At 47.9% G+C, this 21,146-nt stretch overlaps 2 protein-coding genes across 3 annotated transcripts in view; one reads left to right on the forward strand and one right to left on the reverse strand.

Annotated features, from left to right (window-relative positions):
- Positions 1–1,030, reverse strand: part of vsir (V-set immunoregulatory receptor) — a 94,538-nt gene extending 93,508 nt beyond the window's left edge. Inside the window, exon 1 of one of the 2 annotated variants that reach the window (XM_087982408.1) lies at positions 734–1,030. In XM_087982408.1, the coding sequence (XP_087838534.1) occupies positions 734–833 (100 nt within the window). In that variant the 5' untranslated portion in view covers positions 834–1,030. The remainder of the gene's footprint in view (positions 1–733) is intronic. The other variant, XM_043679156.2, reaches the window with a different exon arrangement.
- cdh23 (cadherin-related 23) overlaps positions 1–21,146 on the forward strand; it is a 261,541-nt gene that overhangs the window by 136,637 nt on the left and 103,758 nt on the right. The gene's annotated exons all lie outside the window — the stretch shown is intronic.

A 21,146-nucleotide genomic window follows, 5' to 3' on the forward strand; every position in this document is an offset into this window, starting at 1 on the left:
CTCCTGTGTGCAGTGTAACCCTGTATGCCTCACTCTGTCTAAGCAGCCAATGTCCCTGTTTGCTAGGTACTGCTCTCAAAACAAAACTTTTCATTGTACTTAGGTACATGTGACTACAACAAATCAAATTAACAAAGCCACTGAAATGTTGTTTTCAAATACATCTAGCAGGTGAGTTCGTAATGGAGATCCAAATGTGCGTGTATTGTGTACATGCCTGCACATTTGCCTGCATTTGTTTAAACAAGTGTTACTGATAAACTGGAGAAATCAGGTTAGCGGTACTGTTGGATAATGTATTGTGAAACGTTTATAGTTGTCCGGCAAACGAAGGAACAGATATTTCGGGAACTGGAGAATTTCACTGAGATCCAATCAGCTTCAAAGAAACTTCACGGTCCCTTCATCTTATCAAAGTGCTCCCCTAACTTCAGCTCCTGCACCGACTGTGTAGTTGGGCGTGCCTCTCTCTGAGAACCGGTGATATGGACATTTCTCCGGCCAATCACTGCGATAAACCCGTTGTTTTGACAGGGGCGCCAGTGTGGGACCAACAAAAACAGCACAACTTCTGAAGCACTCACACACAAAATGCAGCAGAAACCGCTATTTCAAGCCTCCAATGTGAATTGTCACTTTCTCTGAATGTGCACCGTTCCGGCACAGCCCGTCTCTGACAGTCTGGAGCATCTCTCGGGATTGTTACAGTAAATTGTTGTTAGTTTTGCCTTACCTTGTGTAACAGTGTTGACAAAGAGGATGACAGTCCAGACCAGCAGCCGGGAGCTTATCGCGCCCTGAAGGTCCATTCTTAGCTTTTGCTGCCCCTGCATCACTGTTTTTTCATCTGCTCGCTTCCTCCTGTGTGTGTGGTAAGAGTCACAAAGAAAAATCCTTAGCGATGTTTATGTGGAAGCTTATTTTTTTGGCACTGGTTCAGCCCTGCCTGCCTCTGCTAACCAGTACCTCTGTCACTGTGAGCAGAAACTGTGCTTCAGGGCTGGAGTGCGGTTCTTGTCCAGGAAGGCGGAATTAAAATCCCCGTTGTAATTGGCCCTCACTTCAGTGAGTGGCAGTGGCTGCTCAGAGACAGTCACAGAGTTTAGTGAGGTTCGGTTTGATCCCCTCTCTCAGCTGAGTGATTCTCTGCCCTACTAGAGGGTCAATGTTGTATTTGTATATGCCCGTCTGGGAAAGAAAGACAGGCTAGACAGGACAGAAACACCTCCCCCACCCTCCACCCCCCTCCCCAAAAAGGCAGCGTTCTTTTCGCATTTTCAAGTACTGTTTTTATTGATCTGCTTTCTTAAAAAACGAATTATTACCATTTTATGCACCAAATAATCTTTGCCTGAAGGCTGCTTTATCTCACAAAAGGAGAGCAGAGTGGCACTGACAGTGAGGTGAAGACTCAAATAAAGGCAAAATACTGAGAATACTGGAAATTTGAAATAAACTCTGAGAACGCTGGACAAACTCAGCTGGTCCCACAACATCAGTGGAGAGAGAAACAGAGTTAACAGGAACTTCAGAACTAAAAAAGAGTCATATGGGACTCGAAACATTCTCAATTTCTCTCTCTCCACTGATGCTGCCAAAGCTACTGAATTTCTCCAGTATTCTCTGCTACAGTGAGCCCTCAATTGTCCATTTCCATTAAACATAGTACTGGAATTTTACACAAGGGGACCTCCTGGTTTCAAGTGCCTCTCCCAGTCAAACAGCCTTGTTGCCCCTTCAACTCCCAATGTCAAGTAAATGCAAAAAAATCACGGATTTATTTTGTTGGAAGAGAAAGAAAAATAATTCTTTACTCATGGTCCAATGAAGGTACTCCTCACATGTGTTGCCTGTGAGGCTGGTCGGAGATGAAATGGCCTTCCTGAGGACTCCTGGGCCAAACCTGGAAACATTTGGCAGCACCTGGCAAAGCCAGAGTGTAGCGGTAGCTTCAGATCGCTGAGCGTGGCATTACTATCCCCGTGGAGAGAAAGTCAAAGATTATATCTTTTATCAAAGAGGAGAAGTGTATGTTTGAGACACATGATTAATTTGCAAAAGCTCCTTTGCTGTGAATCTCTTGAGTGTCGGATTCTGGTCCCCCCCCCCCCCCCCCCCCCCCCACTGTCATCTCTGCCTGGACATTCTTGTTTTCTTCAAGTGACATTTCATTTCTGCCTCTTAAATGAAAGTAATCCTTTCTGTCTGGATGAATGATGTACATTGCAAAGACCAACACTGGAGTGTGAATTCAGTCCTGGGTGTTGAGCACCTTTTGTTAGGGAATCTAACCCTAAGTATCACGGCATCAAATGATGGATAACTCAAACATTAGCAATTACCCATCACACAGGTTCTGCCTCCCAGGTCCACCAGATACAGACAGACTCACTCTCCCAACTTTGGCCCATCAAGTCCACTCAAACCTTCCAAAGAGCACTGAAGAAGGGCCTGTGCCCGAAACGTCGAATCTCCTGTTCCCTGGATGCTGCCTGACCTGCTGTGCTGTTCCAGCAATAAAGTTTCAACTTTGATCTCCAGCATCTGCAGACCTCACTTTCTCCTTCCAAAGAGCATCCCACCAAGACCCATCTACTAACATATCCCTGTAACCCCGCATTTCCCATTGCTAATCCACCTAATCTATATAACCATGGTCACTAAGGACACTTTCCCATGGCCAATCCACCTGACCATTGGACTCCCACACCATTGGACTGTGGGAGAAAACCGGAGCACCCAGAAGAAACCCACGCAGACATGGGGAGAATGTGCAAACTCCACACAGATAGTCACCTGAGGCTGGAATCACACCCGGGTCCCTGGTGCCATGGGGCAGCAGTGCTAATCACTGAGCCACCATGCTACCCTTTTAGTGACCCAGATAGAGTCATAGAATCATAGAGAAACAGACCCTTCGGTCCAACCCATCCATGCCAAGCAGATATCCCAACCCAATCGAGTGCCACCTGCCAGCACCTGGCCCATATACCACCAAACCCTTCCTATTCATAGACCCATCCAAATGCCTTTTAAATGTTGCAATTGTACCAGCCTCCACCACTTCCTCTGGCAGCTCATTCCATACACGTACCACCCTCTGCGTGAAAATGTTGCCCCTTAGGTCTCCTTTATATCTTTCCCCTCTCACCCTAAACCTATGCCCTCTAGTTCTGGACTCCCAACCCCAGGGAAAAGACTTTGCCTATTTACCCTATCCATGCCCCTCATAATTTTGTAAACCTCTATAAGGTCACCCCTCAGCTTCTGACGCTCCAGGGAAAACAGCCCCAGCCTGTTCAGCCTCTCCCTGTAGCTCAAATCCTCCAACCATGGCAACATCCTTGTAAATCTTTTCTGAACCCTTTCAAGTTTCACAACATCTTTCCGATAGGAAGAGACCAGAATTGCACGCAATATTCCAACAGTGGCCTAACCAATGTTCTGTACAGCCACAACATGACCTCCCAGTTCTTGCACTCAATACTCTGACCAATAAAGGAAAGCATACCAAATGCCTTCTTCACTATCCTATCGACCTGCGACTCTACTTTCGAGGAGCTATGAACCTGCACTCCAAGGTCTCTTTGCTCAGCAACACTCCCTAGGACCTTACCATTAAGTGTATAACTCCTGCTAAGATTTGCTTTCCCTAAATGCAGCACCTTGCATTTATCTGAATTAAACTCAATCTGCCACTTCTCAGCCCATTGGCCCATCTGGTCCAGATCCTGTTGTAATCTGAGGTAACCCTCTTCGCTGTCCACTACACCTCCAATTTTGGTGTCATCTGCAAACGTACTAATTGTACCTCTTATGCTCGCATCCAAATCATTTATATAAATGACAAAAAGTAGAGGACCCAGCACTGATCCTTGTGGCACTCCACTGGTCACAGGCCTCCAGTCTGAAAACAACCCTCCACCACCACCTTCTGTCTTCCTGTACCAGAGGGGCAAACACTGGCACTGAGGATGTCTGGGCACAGTTGCCACCTCCAATGGGGTGTAATCCTTGAGGTGCTTGAGCCCTTTACTGAGCCAAGGAGAATGACAGATCCAGCCGAAAGGTGACCGTACAGTTACTTCAGCAAGGACAAACGAGGGGATGTGCCTGGGATACTGTCCTGTTCTATAGTAGGACAGAATGACTGGAAACCATGTGAACTCTATCCTCATGCCACCTCACATTCCCAGGATTGGCAGTTGCTGGAAGGGGCAAGGGGTGGGACTGTGGTTAGGGGATGTTGGGGCGGGGGAATTGATTGATTGGTGATAGGAACACCTGCTGAATGCAGAGTGAGGGAGTTGTTGGTGTGATCTGGATGCACAATGATAAAATTTAGTGCCGTTTCCTTTCTTCATTCAGAGGATGTGGGTGTAGCTGGCATTTGTCATTCATCCATAGTATCCTTGAGAAAGTGGGGGTGAGCTGCCTTCTTGAACCGCTGCAGTCCATGTGCTATGGGTAGACCCACAATGCCCTTAGGGAGAGAATTTCAGCATTTGCCAGTGACACTGAAGATATATTTCCAAGTCAGGATGCTCTGAGGGTGTTCCCAGGTTTATGTTGTCTTTTGTCATAATAGATGGCAGTGGTCACAGCTTTGGATGGCACCATCCAAGGAGTCATGGTGAGTTGTCTAGCCAACAGTCATGGTGAGAATATGGAACTCATGACCATGTAGATGTTGAAGGTCAATCATTTCAGGGGAATCATGGAGAAAAAAGTACAAGAAGAACTACAGAGAGCTGTAAACACAGCTCAGTCCATCATGCAAACCAGCCTTCCATCCACTGACTCTGTCTATACTTCCCACTGCCTCAGGAATGCAACCAATATCATCAAAGACCCCTCCCACCCTGTAATACTCTCTTCCACCCTCTTCCATTGGGAAGAAGATATAAAATTTTGAAAACATGTATGAACTGATTCAACTGTAATCAGACTTTTGAAAGGCCCTCTCAAGTGTTTATTCTGTTCTCTCTCTCTTTGCACCTTCTCTGTGGCTGTAACACTGTATTCTACACTCTGTTCTGGTCCCCTGATGTACTTTATATGGTACGATCTACCTGTATATCATACAAAAAAGCACTTTTCACTGTATCTTGGTACAAGTGACAACAAGAAATCAACCAATTAATCAAGTCTATGTTAACCTGAGTTGAAAAAGCTTAGGAGGATTGAGACAGCAAAAACACCAGGAAAAAACAAATGATCTGTTTCTGTGCTGTAGAGTCCTTTGGGATGTCAAGAAGCTTCAGGTTACAGAGAAATGAGTGGGTAAGGGAGGGGGAGGAGGGTGGTGGGGGGGGGGGGGGGGTGGTTATTGGAGGCTTCCCCCTTTACTCCTCTTGTCACTCAGAGTTGAAAAATGTCATGTACTCAAGCACCAAGGTCTCACATCCTCCAGGAGCCTGAGTGACGGGTGATTAAGTCCGTGCTTCTGCCCAGCTCAGTGTGCAGGGGCCAAAAACCAGCCCTTGGTGTTTCTGACACGATGATGGTCTTGTGACCTTTTGAAAATGCAATGTGGCTTGGAACATCTCATGGCCAGAGGGTCTTTTTGTTTGAAGTTTGGTGACTGTTGAAATACACTTTGTACAATGCAAATCCTACATACAGCAATGTGGCAATGTCCAGATTGTCTAATTGATTTCTCTTTTTTGTGATGGTAATCAAGGGATATGTATTGGTGGGGTCCCTGGAGCGAACTCACCAGCTCCTCTTCGGAACTGCACTTTTTTTTCTTCTATATTCACCCAAGAGAGTAGATGGAGTGCCAATGTTCTTTTATTCACTCACGGAATGTGGGCATTGCCAGGTCAACAATTATTGCCCGTCTCCAACAGCCCAGTGGGAAGTTAAGAGTTAACCACATTGCTGTGGGTGACAGGTCGGCCAGATCAGGTAGGGATGGCAGTTCCCTCTCCTTAAGAGCATGAGTGAACCAGAGAATCTTCCTGACAATTGACGACGTTTTTATGGTCATCAGTAGATTCTTAATACCCAGATTATTATCAAATGCAAATTCCACTATCGGCTGTGGTAGGATTTGAGCGAATGTCCCCAGAACATTACTGAAAACAACAAAATGCTGGAGATTACAGCGGGTCAGGCAACGTCCATGGAGAGAGAGAGCGAGCTAATGTTTCGAGTCCAGATGATTCCCCAGAACATTACCTGAGTTCTTAGATTAATTGAACAAAAACTGCAGATGTTGGAAATCAGAAACAAAAAGAGAAATTGCTGAATTGCTGGAAAATATCAGCAGGTCTGGCAGCATCTGTGGAGAGAAATCAGAGTTAATGTTTTGGGGTCAAGTGACCCTTCATCATAACTGATGGTAGCCCTGTTTTTGTTTTTGTTTTTAGATTAATTTGCTCGGTCACTTTAGATAACATGATCACCCCCTCATGGCGGTTTTCATAGCTTCCGAATTAATCTGCATTTTTTTTTTAGCAACATGTGGTCAGAAGTCCCCTAAATAAAAACGAAATACTACAAATGCTGGAGATTTGAAACAAACATATAGTATGCTGAAGAAACCTAGCAGGACTGGAGAGAGAAACAGAGTTCACTTCTTGAGTCCAATATCACTCATGTCCTTTAGAGAAGGGAATCTGCCATGTTTACCCGGCCTGGCCCACATCTGACTCCAGTGCAACAGCAATGTGGTTGACTCTTCCCTCCCAGCTGTTAGGGATGGGCAATAAATGCTGACCTAGCCAGCAATACCCACTTCCCATGAGGGGATAAAAGAAAATTGGCACTCTGTAAACTCTAGGAGAAGGTGAGGACTGCAGATGCTGGAGATCAGAGCTGAAAAATGTGTTGCTGGAAAAGCGCAGCAGGTCAGGCAGCATCCAAGGAACCGGAGAATCGACGTTTCGGGCACAAGCCCTTCTGTATACTCTCTTGCATGAAAGTAGAAGTAAAGAAGGTGCAGTTCCAAATGAAAGGCTTAACACATGAGGAACATTTGAGGACTCTGGGACTATACACGATGGAGTTTAGAAGGATGAGGGGGGAACTAATTGAAACTTTCAGAATACTGAATGGCCTGGACAGAGTGGACGTTGGGAAGATGTTTCCATTGGTAAGAGAGACTAGGATCCCAGGGCACAGCCTTAGAGTAAAGGGAAGACCTTTTAGAACAGAGATAAGGAGAAACTTCTTTAACCAGAGAGCAGTGAATCTATGGAATTCATTGCCACAGAAGGCTGTGGAGGCCAGATCATTGAGCATGTTTAAGACAGAGATAGATAAGCTCTTGATTGCCAAGGGGAGCAAAGGTTACAGGGAGAAAGCAGGAAAATGGGGTTGAAAAACCTATCAGCCATGATTGAATGGCAGAGCAGAATCGATGGGCTGAATGGCCTAATTTCTGCTCCTATGCCTTATGGTCTTCTTCAGATCTGCTGAGTTTCTCCAGCTTTCTCTGTGGTTCATAGAATCCTTACAGTTTGGCCCACTGAACCCACAGCAACCCTATCCCTATACGCCTGCATTTCCCATGGCCAATCCATCTAACCTGTACATCCCGAGACAATTTTGCATGGTTAATCCATCTAACCTGGACAATTTAGCGTGGCTAATCCACCTAACCTGCACATCCCTAGACAATTTAGCATGGTTAATCCACCTAACCTGGACAATTTAGCACGGCTAATCCACCTAACCTGCACATCCCTAGACAAGATTTGGAGATGCCGGTGTTGGACTGGGGTGTACAAAGTTAAAAATCACACAACACCAGGTTATAGTCCAACAGGTTTAATTGGAAGCACACTAGCTTTCGGAGCGACGCTCCTTCATCAGGTGATAGTGGAGGGCTCGATTGTAACACAGAATTTATAGCAAAAATTTACAGTGTGATGTAACTGAAATTATACATTGAAAAATTAGCATGGCTAATCCACCTAACCTGCATACCCCTAGACAATTTAGCACGGCTAATCTATCTAACCTGTACGTCTCTGGACAATTTAGTGTGGCTAATCCATCTAACTGCACATCCCTAGACAATTTAGCATGGTCAATCCATCTAACCTGTACGTCACTGGTCAGTTTGCATGGCTAGTCCATCTAACCTGTACATCCCTAGATAATTTAGCATGGTCAATCCATCTAACCTATACATCCCGAGACAATTTTCCATGGCTAATCCATCTAACCTGGACAATTTAGCATGGCCAATCCACCTAACCTGCACGTCCCGAGACAATTTAGCACGGCTAATCCACTTAACCTGCACATCCCGAGACAATTTAGCATGGTCAATCCACCTAACCTGCACATCCCTAGACAATTTAGCATGGTCAATCCATCTAACCTGTACATCCCAAAACAATTTAGCATGACCAATCCACCCAATCTGCATATCTTTGGATTGTGGGAGGAAACCAGAGCACCCTGAGGAAACCTACACAGACACAGGGAGAACATGCAGACTCCACACAGACAGTCTCCTGAGGGTGGATTCAAACCCGGATCCTTGGCACCACGAGGCACCAGTGCTAACCACTGAGCCACCATGCCACAGTTGTTTCTTATTTGTAGTTAGTGACTGGGCATTGGTTTATATAAATGTAAACCAGCAAGCAGGTTTAATGTGGAAGACGTGGCAGATGTAAAATCCAGGAGTGTCACCTTCCCTCCCCAACAACATTGTGGGTGCCCTGGCACTGCAGCAATTCAAGAAGGCAGCTGAGTACACCTTCTCAGGGGCAACTGGGGATGGGTAATAAATGCAGGCCCAGCCAGGCAACACGCACGTCACTGAATGAATAATACATGCAGAAAACCTAAAGTGTGACATGGCACGTTTTTCTGGACAGAATATTTTATACACACAGGATGTCTTGTTCTGTAATGCACACAAGGGGATTGAAACCTGTAAAAACAGATTGCAACTGTTCCAGCAACCTAACACTGGTCTTCAGTTATAATATGGAAAGGTAACCTCCCCAGGTCAACCATGAGAACTCCCACACGGAGTACGTTGTAGGGATGAATCAATGGGTGGTGCTGAAAATGTCAGGGCATTCTGAGACTTTGCTGAACTTTGTACAGCACTCGGCTGTACAAGGGTGACACTGGGCTGCAACCTACTCTGAGCCCCACTCTAACAGCAACACATTGCAGCAGCAGGAGGAAGCGGAAGTGAAATAGTTTCGCAATGAGATTCTTCAAATCTGTTCCTTTTGCAGTTTGTGGCAAGGTGTTTGCGTGCCATTGACGTTATCGCAGAGTTCAGAACACAACAGGATTGAAACATCGACCTAGACAGGGCGATGGGTGGGTCTCATCTGTTTGTTGGAGTTTATCTGTTCCCCTTTGGAATAAACGCTGTTAAAACTGGGATGCCCGTGCTCAGCTAACCCCCTAACAAATACCTGGGAAAAGTTATCCATGCAGTGAGGGAGGCGCAATGGAGAGTGAGTGGTCTGTTTGCTCTCGGCCCACCACCTCCTTGCTCGGTTTGAAGAAACCAACCCAAGGCAGACGGTGAATGTGCTGCTTCTCAGGGGTCTCAGCCAATCGACAATATGAATGGTGGAGATAGAGGGGAGGGGGGGGTGGTGGAAGTGAAGGCTTCACATCCATTCAGGGTCTAGTCTGGGGTGTTAAGTGGAACATGTTGTTACACAGTGAATATTAAGTCAGGCACTAGGACTTTTGTGATGCAGTGGTAGTGCCCCTATGTCTGAGTCAGCTAGCCTGGAGTCAAGCCCCATCTGCTCCAGGGGGTGTGTAATGACATCTATGAATAAGCTGATATACGAAAATATCTATGAATTTCTGACTTACATATTTGGACGATCATCGAAGCATATAACTAAGTTTCCTATAACTACACAGTCAAAGGAAGCTAAAGGCTGGCTTTTGGGGGCTTTTATGGTGCAGCCAGGAGGCCCTTGTTTAAGTCCCACCAGCTCTAGAGGATGTGTAATAACATCTCCTATCAGGTTGGTTAGGACAATATCTAGAAAGTCAGACATGGCTACCAACTCAAAGCTGCCTGTCTTCAATCTTTGACAATTTCTCAAAAGTAAGTGAACAAAGGAGGTCAAGAACCATAGACACTGCCAACTACCCTAGTGACTGGACTCCACACAGACAGTCGCCCGTGGCTGGAATCAAACCCGGGTCCCTGGTGCTGTGAGACTGCAGTTGTTGCTGCCTTTGTCCCCTTACATTTTGCCACCTCCATGCACCCGGCGTAAAATACCCCCCCAAACTTATTCCATCCAACACCCAGAAAATGCAATGGCTGATGGAAATTTTCATAGAATTGGCTCCTTAACAGGCTCAGTAGCTTGTTATAAAACCAAGAACTGTGGTTGTAAGCAAAAATGGAAAGTTCTGGAGAAACTCAGTAGGTCTGGAGAACGAAACACGGTTGATGTTTTAAGTCCAGAAAGGTGACTGGACTCAGATGTTAACTCTGCTTTCTTTCCACAGATGCTGCCAGACCTGCTGAGTTTCTCCAGCAATTTCTGTTTTCGGTTTCATTTGCTTGTTAATTGGGTGCTGGAAGATGGTGACCTGGCTTCCATTGCGTTATAGACGGGTGTGATGATGTTAGATTATTAACCCTACATTATTGTGCTGTACTTTGCACATTTGAAAGTGATGAGAGATTGTGGTGCTGATCTATCCAAATTGCAGCCTTAATATCCAACCCAACAAGTTGAGAACAGCAGCTTACAAAGAGAGCCATGAATTCACTGATAAACAGATTCAGACTTACAACTTATTTGGGAGTAGATAAAGTTGCATTGCTATCGGAAGGCTATTATTAAGATGAAGAGAGTTCAGAAAAAGATTTACTAGGATGTTGCTGGGAATTCAGATATTGAGTTATAAAAATAGGCTGGATAGGCTGGGAATCTTTTCACTGGAGTGTTGAGGGATGACCTTATTGAGGTTTATAAAATCACAAGGGGTATAGATAAGGTGAATAGCAAGAGTCTTTTCTCTAGGGTGGGGGAGTTGAAATCTAGGGGGTATATTTTTAACATGAAAGGAGACAGTTTTAAAAAGGACATGAAGGGCAACTTCTTCACGCAGAGAGTTGTACTTTTGTCGCATGAACTGCCAGAGGAAGTGGTGGGTGCAGGTATAGTTACAGCGTTTACAAGACTTTTGGATAAGTACATAAAATAGGAAATGTTTGGATAAATATGGACCAAATGCAGGCAGGTGGGACGAGTTTAGTTTGGGAACATGGTCAGCATGGACCAGTTGGGCTGAAAGTTCGGTTTACGTGCTGTCTGACTCTGTGACTCTACAAGGCTGATGGTTTTCAGCATTAGTCATTGGTCCTGTATTTCAGAGAGATGCAAGAGCATTGTGTTCAATTTCAGTTCTTTCGAGTGTAAAGCTATTACAGGTACCAGATGAGAAAGGTCAGGTGAGGGGAAGCCCAGTGGTAATGTCACGGGGCTAGTAATCCACAGTCCCAAACGTAGACAGTACTCCGTGTTCAAATCCTACTGTGACAGATGGTTAAGGTTTGATTGGATGAAAAAGTCCATCATTAAAAGCTTAATACTAATCATTGTCATAAATACCCAACAAAAAACGAAGTGCTGGAGAAATTCAGCAGGTCTGGCAACATCTTTTGAGGAGAAAATCAACTAAATTTCAAGAGACTCTTCTTTAGATAAGACATCGACTCTGTTTCTCTGTTCACAGATGCTGCCAGACCTGCTGAGTTTCTCCAGCAATTTGTGTTTTTGTTTCAGATTTCCAGTATCTGCAGTATTTTGTGTTTGTTACTGTCATAAATACCCATCCTTAAGGAAGGATATCAGCTGTCTTCCCCTACTTTCTCTTCTTGCAAGAAGCAAATGGCAACAATCAATGTCAGTTTCATGGGTTTTCAAGACTAGTTTCCAATTCCAGATCTTTTAAAATTAATTAATTGAATTCATCTCAATCACACCAACTGCCCTGATGGGATTTGAAACCTTGGCCTCAGGGTTTCCTAGTCCAGCGACATTAACTTTACACCGCCATCTCTTTAGTGATTGCATGACGTGTGAAATAGTTCAGACCTGTCAAGCGTCTGAATAAACGTTATAAAAACCGACAAAATCTGGGCAATAGATTCGCAAAACAGATGGGTATTAACTCCAACAACAGGAAGCATGGTCCTAATTCTATACATCCGACCCACCTCCATCCCAGCCTTTTCTTCCCATTTCCTTACAATACCATCAACCCTTTTTCACCGTTGGTGTTCAGGATTTCATTTGCATTCTTTTAACTTGTATCCATTGTCTCTGCTTCAATCATGAACTCTTGTAGTGTATCTCACAACCAGTTACCCACTGTGTGTAAGATAACCCTCCAGCTCGCTCATGCTGCCTCGATACTAATACCATGCACAACGTGCCCCACCCATCATTAGTTCAACCACTGGAAACTGCCTGGTTTTATAGATAAAACCCTTTATCATTTTAAAAGTCTCCTCAACAACACTGAATTGTGTTTATTTGTAATCAGATAAAATGCCCCCTGGTTGCTTCACATGACTCGTAAAATTTAACACTGAACAATACCGGAGAGGTCACCAAAGGTTTGATGAAGCACGTACTGTCTTCGAAGGAGAGTGAGGTGGATAGGCAGGGGCCTCTGGAGTTGGAGGCCTGGGAAGTTCTCAAGAATAACATCCCAGAGGATAGCACCACAGTGTGCTTATTAATCTATCATTTTTGGAGTTAGCCCACGAGCGTCTGAAATCTTGACCCACATTAATTCGGTGAGGCTCTTGAATAGTCATCTTGTTGCTGTCCCAATGTAGCTCAGTCGCAAATGTGATGACACATTTGAGGATGTTTTACCAAATCCACAGGGCACTATTTAAATGCAGGTATTGTTTGTTGGAGTACCCTGAAGTTCATGAATGCACCCCTCCTTGCCCTCTGCAATAACTGACTTTATACCCCAGTTATTTAACACTCTTATGACACAAACCACACACACTCTGCTTCCTGTCAGCATGTTTATCTGTCAGCCACTGACATTTTTTGACTGTCACAGTTACTTACTTTTTCAGCGTCCATATATGTACTCCTTATCTTCAAGCAGCAACATTACTTCAGATTTTGCTCCTGAACTCGCTAACCCAGAGGACCAGGTGAATTTTTTGGTCACATGGTTTCAAAACGCGCTCAAGCAGACGGTGAAATTTCAGTGAAATCTTGAATTAATAAGCTCGCCCTTGAGATGACCACATAACTGTTGCCAAAATTGTCGTAAAACCCCATCTGGCTCACCGACATCCTTCAGAGAGGGAAATTTGCCATCCTTAGCTGGACTGGCCTGCATGTGACTCCAGACCCTTGACTCCTAACTGCCCTATGAAATGGTCCAGAGAGCCACCCAGTTCCAGGGCAATTAGGGATGGGAAATAAATGCTGGCCTTGGTAGCAATGTCCACATCCTTTACAAAAATAAAGAGAAAAGTAGTGAGCCAAGTGTTCTGATCCCCACACATCACGATCCCCGGCAGCAAGACCATTAATTGTCCAGGGGAGCACGCACAATCAGTAATTAGCTCTGGACTATGGAGAGCTATTTGGGTTACATGTGAATGGCGATCAAGGCCGTTCAGCCCTTTCAGCTGGCTCCACCATTCAATATGGTCATGATTGATCTGATTTTAACCTCAACGCTACATTCCTGCATCTTCCTGATAATCTTTCGTCCCCTCGATTGTCAACAATCTAGCTCCCTCTGCCTTAAAAATATCTAAAGATTTTGCAACCACTGCCTTTTGTGGAAGGAAATTCCAAAAACTCACAACCTGTAGGGAAAAACATATTTCCTCATCACTGTTTTGAATGGGTGCCCCCCCCTTATTTTTGAAATATAATCCCTAGTTCTCGACTCTCGAACAAGAGGAGACCCATTTTCAACAATCCACCCAGTCAAGTCCCCACTGGATCTTAGATGGTACATTTAAGTCATCTATAACACCTCTGAGCTCCAGAGGACAGAGGCCTAGCCTATCCTTGTAAGGCAATCGTACAATCCCTACAGTGTGGAAGCAGGCCATTCGGCCCATCGAGTCCACACCAACCCTCCGAAGAGCATCCCACCCAGATGCACCCCCCCCCCCCCATCCTAATCCCTGTCACTCCACATTCCCCATGGCTAATAGAACATAGGACTGTACACCACAGGAATGGGCCCTTCAGCCCACAATGCTGTGCCGAACATGACGTGAAATTAAACTAAACTCTTCTGCTTGCCCTTGGTCCATATGCCTTCATTCCTTGTATAAGCATGTGCTTATCCAAAGGTCCCTTAAATGTGCCTATCGTATCTGCCTCTACCACCACCCATGGTAATGCATTTCAGACTCCTACCACTCTCTGTGTAAAATACTTGGCCCCTCACACCTCCCTTGAACTTTCCCCCCTCTCACTGTAAATGCATGCTCCCTAATAATAAACATTTCACTCTGGGAAAAAGATTCTGACCGTCAATCCTTTCTATGTATCTGATAATTTTATAAACTTCTATCAAGTCTCCCCTCAGCCTCTGCCGCTCCAGAAAAAAAAACAACCCGATTTTTTCCAGCCTCTCTTTATAGCTCATGCCCTCTAATCAAGGCAGCATCCTGGTAAACCTCTTCTGCACCGTCTCCAAAGCTTCCACATCCTTCCTGTACTGTGGTGACCAGAGTAGTCTAAATGTGGCCTACTCCAGCTAGCCTACACATCTCCGGACTGTGGCAGTACCCTGAGGGGACCCGCACAGACGGAATGTGCCAACTCCACACAGACAGTCACCTAAGGGTGGAATCGAACCCAGCCCCCTGGGGCTGTGAGGCAGCAGTGTTAACCACTGAGTTACTGTGTGACCTTCAGGGGTTCAGGTGTGCATCACCTGGGCATGTACAGACTCCCCACTGCCCTTTTCCTCACCCTTAATCCACAGACTTGGCAAAAAGAACCTCTTCCTGGAACCTTGCCAATATCTTGACCATTAATGGCCACTCCTTTGCAGTGTAGACGAGAGTATTGCACGTTATCATTGCCAGACATACAGTAATTGCACAGTTCCCCTGCAGCACCTCTGGCGGTGACTGTAACATAATATTATCTCCAGTTACACATCAGAAAGGAAAGAAAACATAAACTTCAAAACATACAATTTCAAACTGGAATGCAAGAAAAGGGAGACTCGGAGATTCACCCACAAAAATCTTCAGGACCATGCAGCGCAAGTTGCAAAGGTTATTTCTTTACAAAAGAAAGCACACGAATCCTTGGCTTTTTCTTTAGAAACACAAAGTACACAAACAAGGAAATCTCATACTGACTTTCGTTTAGCATTGAGAAATGCAGAGCCCGAGGGAAATAGATATAGTTTCAATAAAGTTCATTCATGATTTAACTTATTTTTAACATTCATTCAAGTGATTTGGGGGTGACTGGCTTGGTCAGCATTTCTTGCCCAGCCTTTTATGGTAATGGTACTAGGGTGAACAAGGTCAGAAATCACGCAACACTAAGATATCGTGCAACAGGTTTATTTGAAATCACAAGCTTTCGGAGCGTGAAGTGTCACCTGATGAAGCTTGTGATTTCAAATAAACCTGTTGGTCTATAACCTGGTGTCATGTGACTTCTGACCTCATCCCTTATGACGACAGACAAAGAGGGAATGCTGTGTTTGGGAGATTATTGGCGTGGGATCTGCTGTGAACACTCAAGGGCTCATGCCCGAAATGTCGATTCTCCTGCTCCTTGGATGCTGCCTGACCTGCTGCACTTTTCCAGCAACACATTTTTCAGCACATCGCTGTAGGTGTCAAGTCACACCACAGGCCAGACCAATTGGCAACTTGCTGCTGTTTGGCAAGAGACTTGTCTTAGCACACCACAAAAATATAAAATATACTGCGAACTGCTCCCAAAGCTGAGACAGACCTCCCTGGAGGAGAAAGTGAGGTCTGCAGATGCTGGAGGTCTGTGTTGAAACTTTATTGCTGGAACAGCACAGCAGGTCAGGCAGCATCCAGGGAACAGGAGATTCGACGTTTCGGGCACAGGCCCTTCTTCAGGAATGAGCAGAGAGTGTTCAGCAGGAGAAGATAAAAGGTAGGGAGGAGGGACTTGGAGGAGGGGCGTTGGAAATGTGATAGGTGGAAAGAGGTCAAGGTGAGGGTGATAGGTCGGAGTAGGATGGAGGCGGAGAGGTCAAGAAGAAGACTGCAGGTCAGGAAGGCGGTGCCGGACTGGAGGGATTCGGCTGAGACAAGGTGGGGGGAGGGGGGATGAAGAAACTGGTGAAGTCCAAGTTCATCCCCTGTGGTTGGAGGGTTCCCAGTCGGAAGATAAGACGCTCCTCCTCCGACCGTCGCGTTGTTGTGGTTTGGCGGTGGATGAGTCCAATGACCTGCATATCCTCGGTGGAGTGGGAGGGGGAGTTGAAATGCTGTGCTACAGGGTGGTTGGGTTGGTTCGTCCGGGTGGCCCAGAGGTGCTCTCTGAATCGCTCCGCAAGTAGGCGGCCTGTCTCCCCAATATAGAGGAGGCCACACCGGCTGCAGCGGATGCAGTAGATGATGTGGGTGGAGGTGCAGGTGAATCTGTGGTGGATATGGAAGTTTCCTTTGGGGCCTTGGAGAGAAGTGAGGGGGGAGGTGTGGGCGCAAGTGTTGCACCTCCTGCGGTTGCAAGGGAAGGTGCCGGGAGTGGAGGTTGGGTCGGTGGGGGGTATGGATCTGACAAGTGAGTCGCGGAGGGAGTGGTCTCTACGGAAAGCTGATAGGGGAGGGGAGGGAAATATATCCTTGGTGCTGGGGTCTGTTTGGAGGTGGCGGAAGTGACGGCGGATGATGCGCTGTACATGGAGATAGGTGGGGTGGTAGGTGAGGACCAGTGGGGTTCTGTCCTGGTGGCGGTTGGAGGGGCGGGGCTCAAGGGCAGAGGAGCGGGAAGTGGAGGAGATGCGGTGGAGGGCACTGTCGACCACGTCGGGGGGGAAATTGCGGTCCTTGAAGAAGGAGGCCATCTGTGTTGTACGTATTTTGAACTGGTCCTCCTGGGAGCAGATGCGGCGGAGACGAAGGAATTGGGAGAATGGGATGGCGTTTTTACAGGGGGCAGGATGGGAGGAGGTGTAGTCCAGGTAGCTGTGGGAGTCGGTTGGTTTGTAGTAGATGTCCGTGTTGATTCGGTCGCCTGAGATAGAAACAGAAAGGTCTAGGAAGGGGAGGGAGGAGTCCGAGACTGTCCAGGTGAATTTGAGGTCGGGGTGGAAGGTGTTAGTGTAGTGGATGAACTGTTCAACCTCCTCGTGGGAGCACGAGGTAGCGCCGATACAGTCATCAATGTAGCGAAGGAAAAGATGGGGGGTGGGGCCAGTGTAGTTGTGGAAGATGGATTGTTCCACATACCCTACGAAGAGGCAGGCATAGCTGGGGCCCATGCGGGTGCCCATGGCTACTCCTTTTGTTTGGAGAAAGTGGGAGGATTGGAAAGAAAAGTTGTTCAGGGTGAGGACCAGTTCGGTCAGTCGAAGGAGGGTGTCGGTGGAAGGGTACTGGGTGGTACGGCGGGAAAGGAAGAAGCGGAGGGCTTTGAGTCCTTCGTGATGGGGGATGGAGGTGTACAGGGACTGGATGTCCATGGTGAAGATGAGGCGTTGGGGACCGGGGAAGCGGAAATCCTGGAGGAGGTGGAGGGCATGGGTGGTGTCACGAACGTAGGTGGGGAGTTCTTGGACTAATGGGGACAGGACCGTGTCGAGGTAGGAGGAGATGAGTTCGGTTGGGCAGGAGCAGGCTGAGACGATGGGTCGTCCGGGGCAGTCAGGTTTGTGGATTTTGGGCAGGAGGTAGAAACGGGCGGTGCGGGGTTGTGGGACTATGAGGTTGGAGGCGGTGGATGGGAGATGGGAGACGGGGTGTGTTGGAGGTGGGAGAAGGGGTCGAGTTCTGTCACCGCGCCTAACCCCGCCCCCCCGCCGGTCTCCATCACCATGTCCAACTCCGCCCCCACGCCGACCTCTGTCCCCGCCTCCAGGCCTAACCCCGCCCCCACATCCAGCTCCAGTCCCACACCAGGTCCTAGCTCCCAGCCCTGCCGTGTGTTCACCATCCCTCCAGACTTGCCCCTCTCTGAGGATGAAAGATCAGTCCTCAGCAGAGGTCTCACCTTCGTTCCCACACGTTCTCGGGTCAATGAATTCAATACACGGAGTGACACCGAACAATTCTTCCGCCGCCTTCGCCTCCGTGCCTTCTTCTTCAATCAAGACTCTCGCCCACCCTCTGACGACCCCTTCTCCCACCTCCAACACACCCCGTCCACCTGGACACCCCGTGCTGGCCTCCTACCTGCCCTCGACCTCTTCATAGCAAACTGCCGCCGCGATATTAACCGCTACCTGAACTCCCCCACCCCTCCCACCCACTCCAACCTCTCACCCTCAGAACGCGCAGCCCTCCACTCCCTCCGTTCCAACCCCAACCTCACCATCAAACCAGCTGACAAGGGAGGCGCAGTAGTAGTTTGGCGCACCGACCTCTACACCGCTGAGGCCAAACGCCAGCTCGCAGATACCTCCTCCTACCGTCCCCTTGACCATGACCCCACCCCCCACCACCAAACCATCATCTCCCAGACCATCCATAACCTCATCACCTCAGGGGACCTCCCATCCACCGCCTCCAACCTCATAGTCCCACAACCCCGCACCGCCCGTTTCTACCTCCTGCCCAAAATCCACAAACCTGACTGCCCCGGACGACCCATCGTCTCAGCCTGCTCCTGCCCAACCGAACTCATCTCGGCATACCTCGACACGGTCCTGTCCCCATTAGTCCAAGAACTCCCCACCTACGTTCGTGACACCACCCACGCCCTCCACCTCCTCCAGGATTTCCGCTTCCCCGGTCCCCAACGCCTCATCTTCACCATGGACATCCAGTCCCTGTACACCTCCATCCCCCATCACGAAGGACTCAAAGCACTCCGCTTCTTCCTTTCCCGCCGTACCACCCAGTACCCTTCCACCAACACCCTCCTTCGACTGACCGAACTGGTCCTCACCCTGAACAACTTTTCTTTCCAATCCTCCCACTTTCTCCAAACAAAAGGAGTAGCCATGGGCACCCGCATGGGCCCCAGCTATGCCTGCCTCTTCGTAGGGTTTGTGGAACAATCCATCTTCCGCAACTACACTGGCCCCACCCCCCATCTTTTCCTTCGCTACATTGATGACTGTATCGGCGCTACCTCGTGCTCCCACGAGGAGGTTGAACAGTTCATCCACTACACTAACACCTTCCACCCCGACCTCAAATTCACCTGGACAGTCTCGGACTCCTCCCTCCCCTTCCTAGACCTTTCTGTTTCTATCTCAGGCGACCGAATCAACACGGCCATCTACTACAAACCAACCGACTCCCACAGCTACCTGGACTACACCTCCTCCCATCCTGCCCCCTGTAAAAACGCCATCCCATTCTCCCAATTCCTTCGTCTCCGCCGCATCTGCTCCCAGGAGGACCAGTTCAAAATACGTACAACACAGATGGCCTCCTTCTTCAAGGACCGCAATTTCCCTCCCGACGTGGTCGACGGTGCCCTCCACCGCATCTCCTCCACTTCCCGCTCCTCCGCCCTTGAGCCCCGCCCCTCCAACCGCCACCAGGACAGAACCCCACTGGTCCTCACCTACCACCCCACCAATCTCCATGTACAGCGCATCATCCGCCGTCACTTCCGCCACCTCCAAACAGACCCCAGCACCAAGGATATATTTCCCTCCCCTCCCCTATCAGCTTTCCGTAGAGACCACTCCCTCCGCAACTCCCTTGTCAGATCCACACCCCCCACCGACCCAACCTCCACTCCCGGCACCTTCCCTTGCAACCCCAGGAGGTGCAACACTTGCGCCCACACCTCCCCCCTCACTTCTCTCCAAGGCCCCAAAGGAAACTTCCATATCCGCCACAGATTCACCTGCACCTCCACCCACATCATCTACTGCATCCGCTGCAGCCGGTGTGGCCTCCTCTATATTGGGGAGACAGGCCGCCTACTTGCGGAGCGATTCAGAGAGCACCTCTGGGCCACCCGGACGAACCAACCCAACCACCCTGTAGCACAGCATTTCAACTCCCCCTCCCACTCCACCGAGGATATGCAGGTCATTGGACTCATCCACCGCCAAACCACAACAACGCGACGGTCGGAGGAGGAGCGTCTTATCTTCCGACTGGGAACCCTCCAACCACAGGGGATGAACTTGGACTTCACCAGTTTCTTCATCCCCCCTCCCCCCACCTTGTCTCAGCCGAATCCCTCCAGTCCGGCACCGCCTTCCTGACCTGCAGTCTTCTTCTTGACCTCTCTGCCTCCACCCTACTCCGACCTATCACCCTCACCTTGACCTCTTTCCACCTATCACATTTCCAACGCCCCTCCTCCAAGTCCCTCCTCCCTACCTTTTATCTTCTCCTGCTGAACACTCTCTGCTCATTCCTGAAGAAGGGCCTGTGCCCGAAACGTCGAATCTCCTGTTCCCTGGATGCTGCCTGACCTGCTGTGCTGTTCCAGCAATAAAGTTTCAACACAGACCTCCCTGGACCTTTCATATGATTCTACCACCAATCCCACCATAACCACATCACTCAGACCCTGATAAGATTCCACCCATGGTGACATTCTGTTTGTGATGTGAAATTCCATTGCTGTGGAAAAATAGCGATCTGTATTTATATAGCGCCTTTCACAAACAGTGCATCATGAAATGCTTTACAGGCAATGCAGAGCTGGTAATGAAGGACTCGTGGGAGCCAATTTACACAATGCAAGTTTCTACCAAGAGCAGTGTGATAATGACCAGACCATCTGTTTGTGTGAAGCTGGGGAAACAATGGCCTAGTCATATTATCACTAGGCTGTTGACCTAGGGAGCATTATGGGATCAAATCCTGCCACACAAGATGATGGAATTTGATTTCACTGGGAAAAAAGAAATCTGGAATTAAGAGTCTGATGATGACCACAAATTGGTTGTTGGGAAAATCCCATCTGGTTCATTGTTGGAGATGGGCCATCGTGTTGAGATTGTTCAGGATGTTGGTGAGGCCTCTTCTGGTGTACTGT

The sequence above is a fragment of the Chiloscyllium plagiosum genome, unplaced genomic scaffold (genome assembly GCF_037043375.1).
Source record: "Chiloscyllium plagiosum isolate Xiang-an unplaced genomic scaffold, Cpla_swu_hap1 HiC_scaffold_43, whole genome shotgun sequence".
NCBI lineage: Eukaryota > Metazoa > Chordata > Chondrichthyes > Orectolobiformes > Hemiscylliidae > Chiloscyllium > Chiloscyllium plagiosum.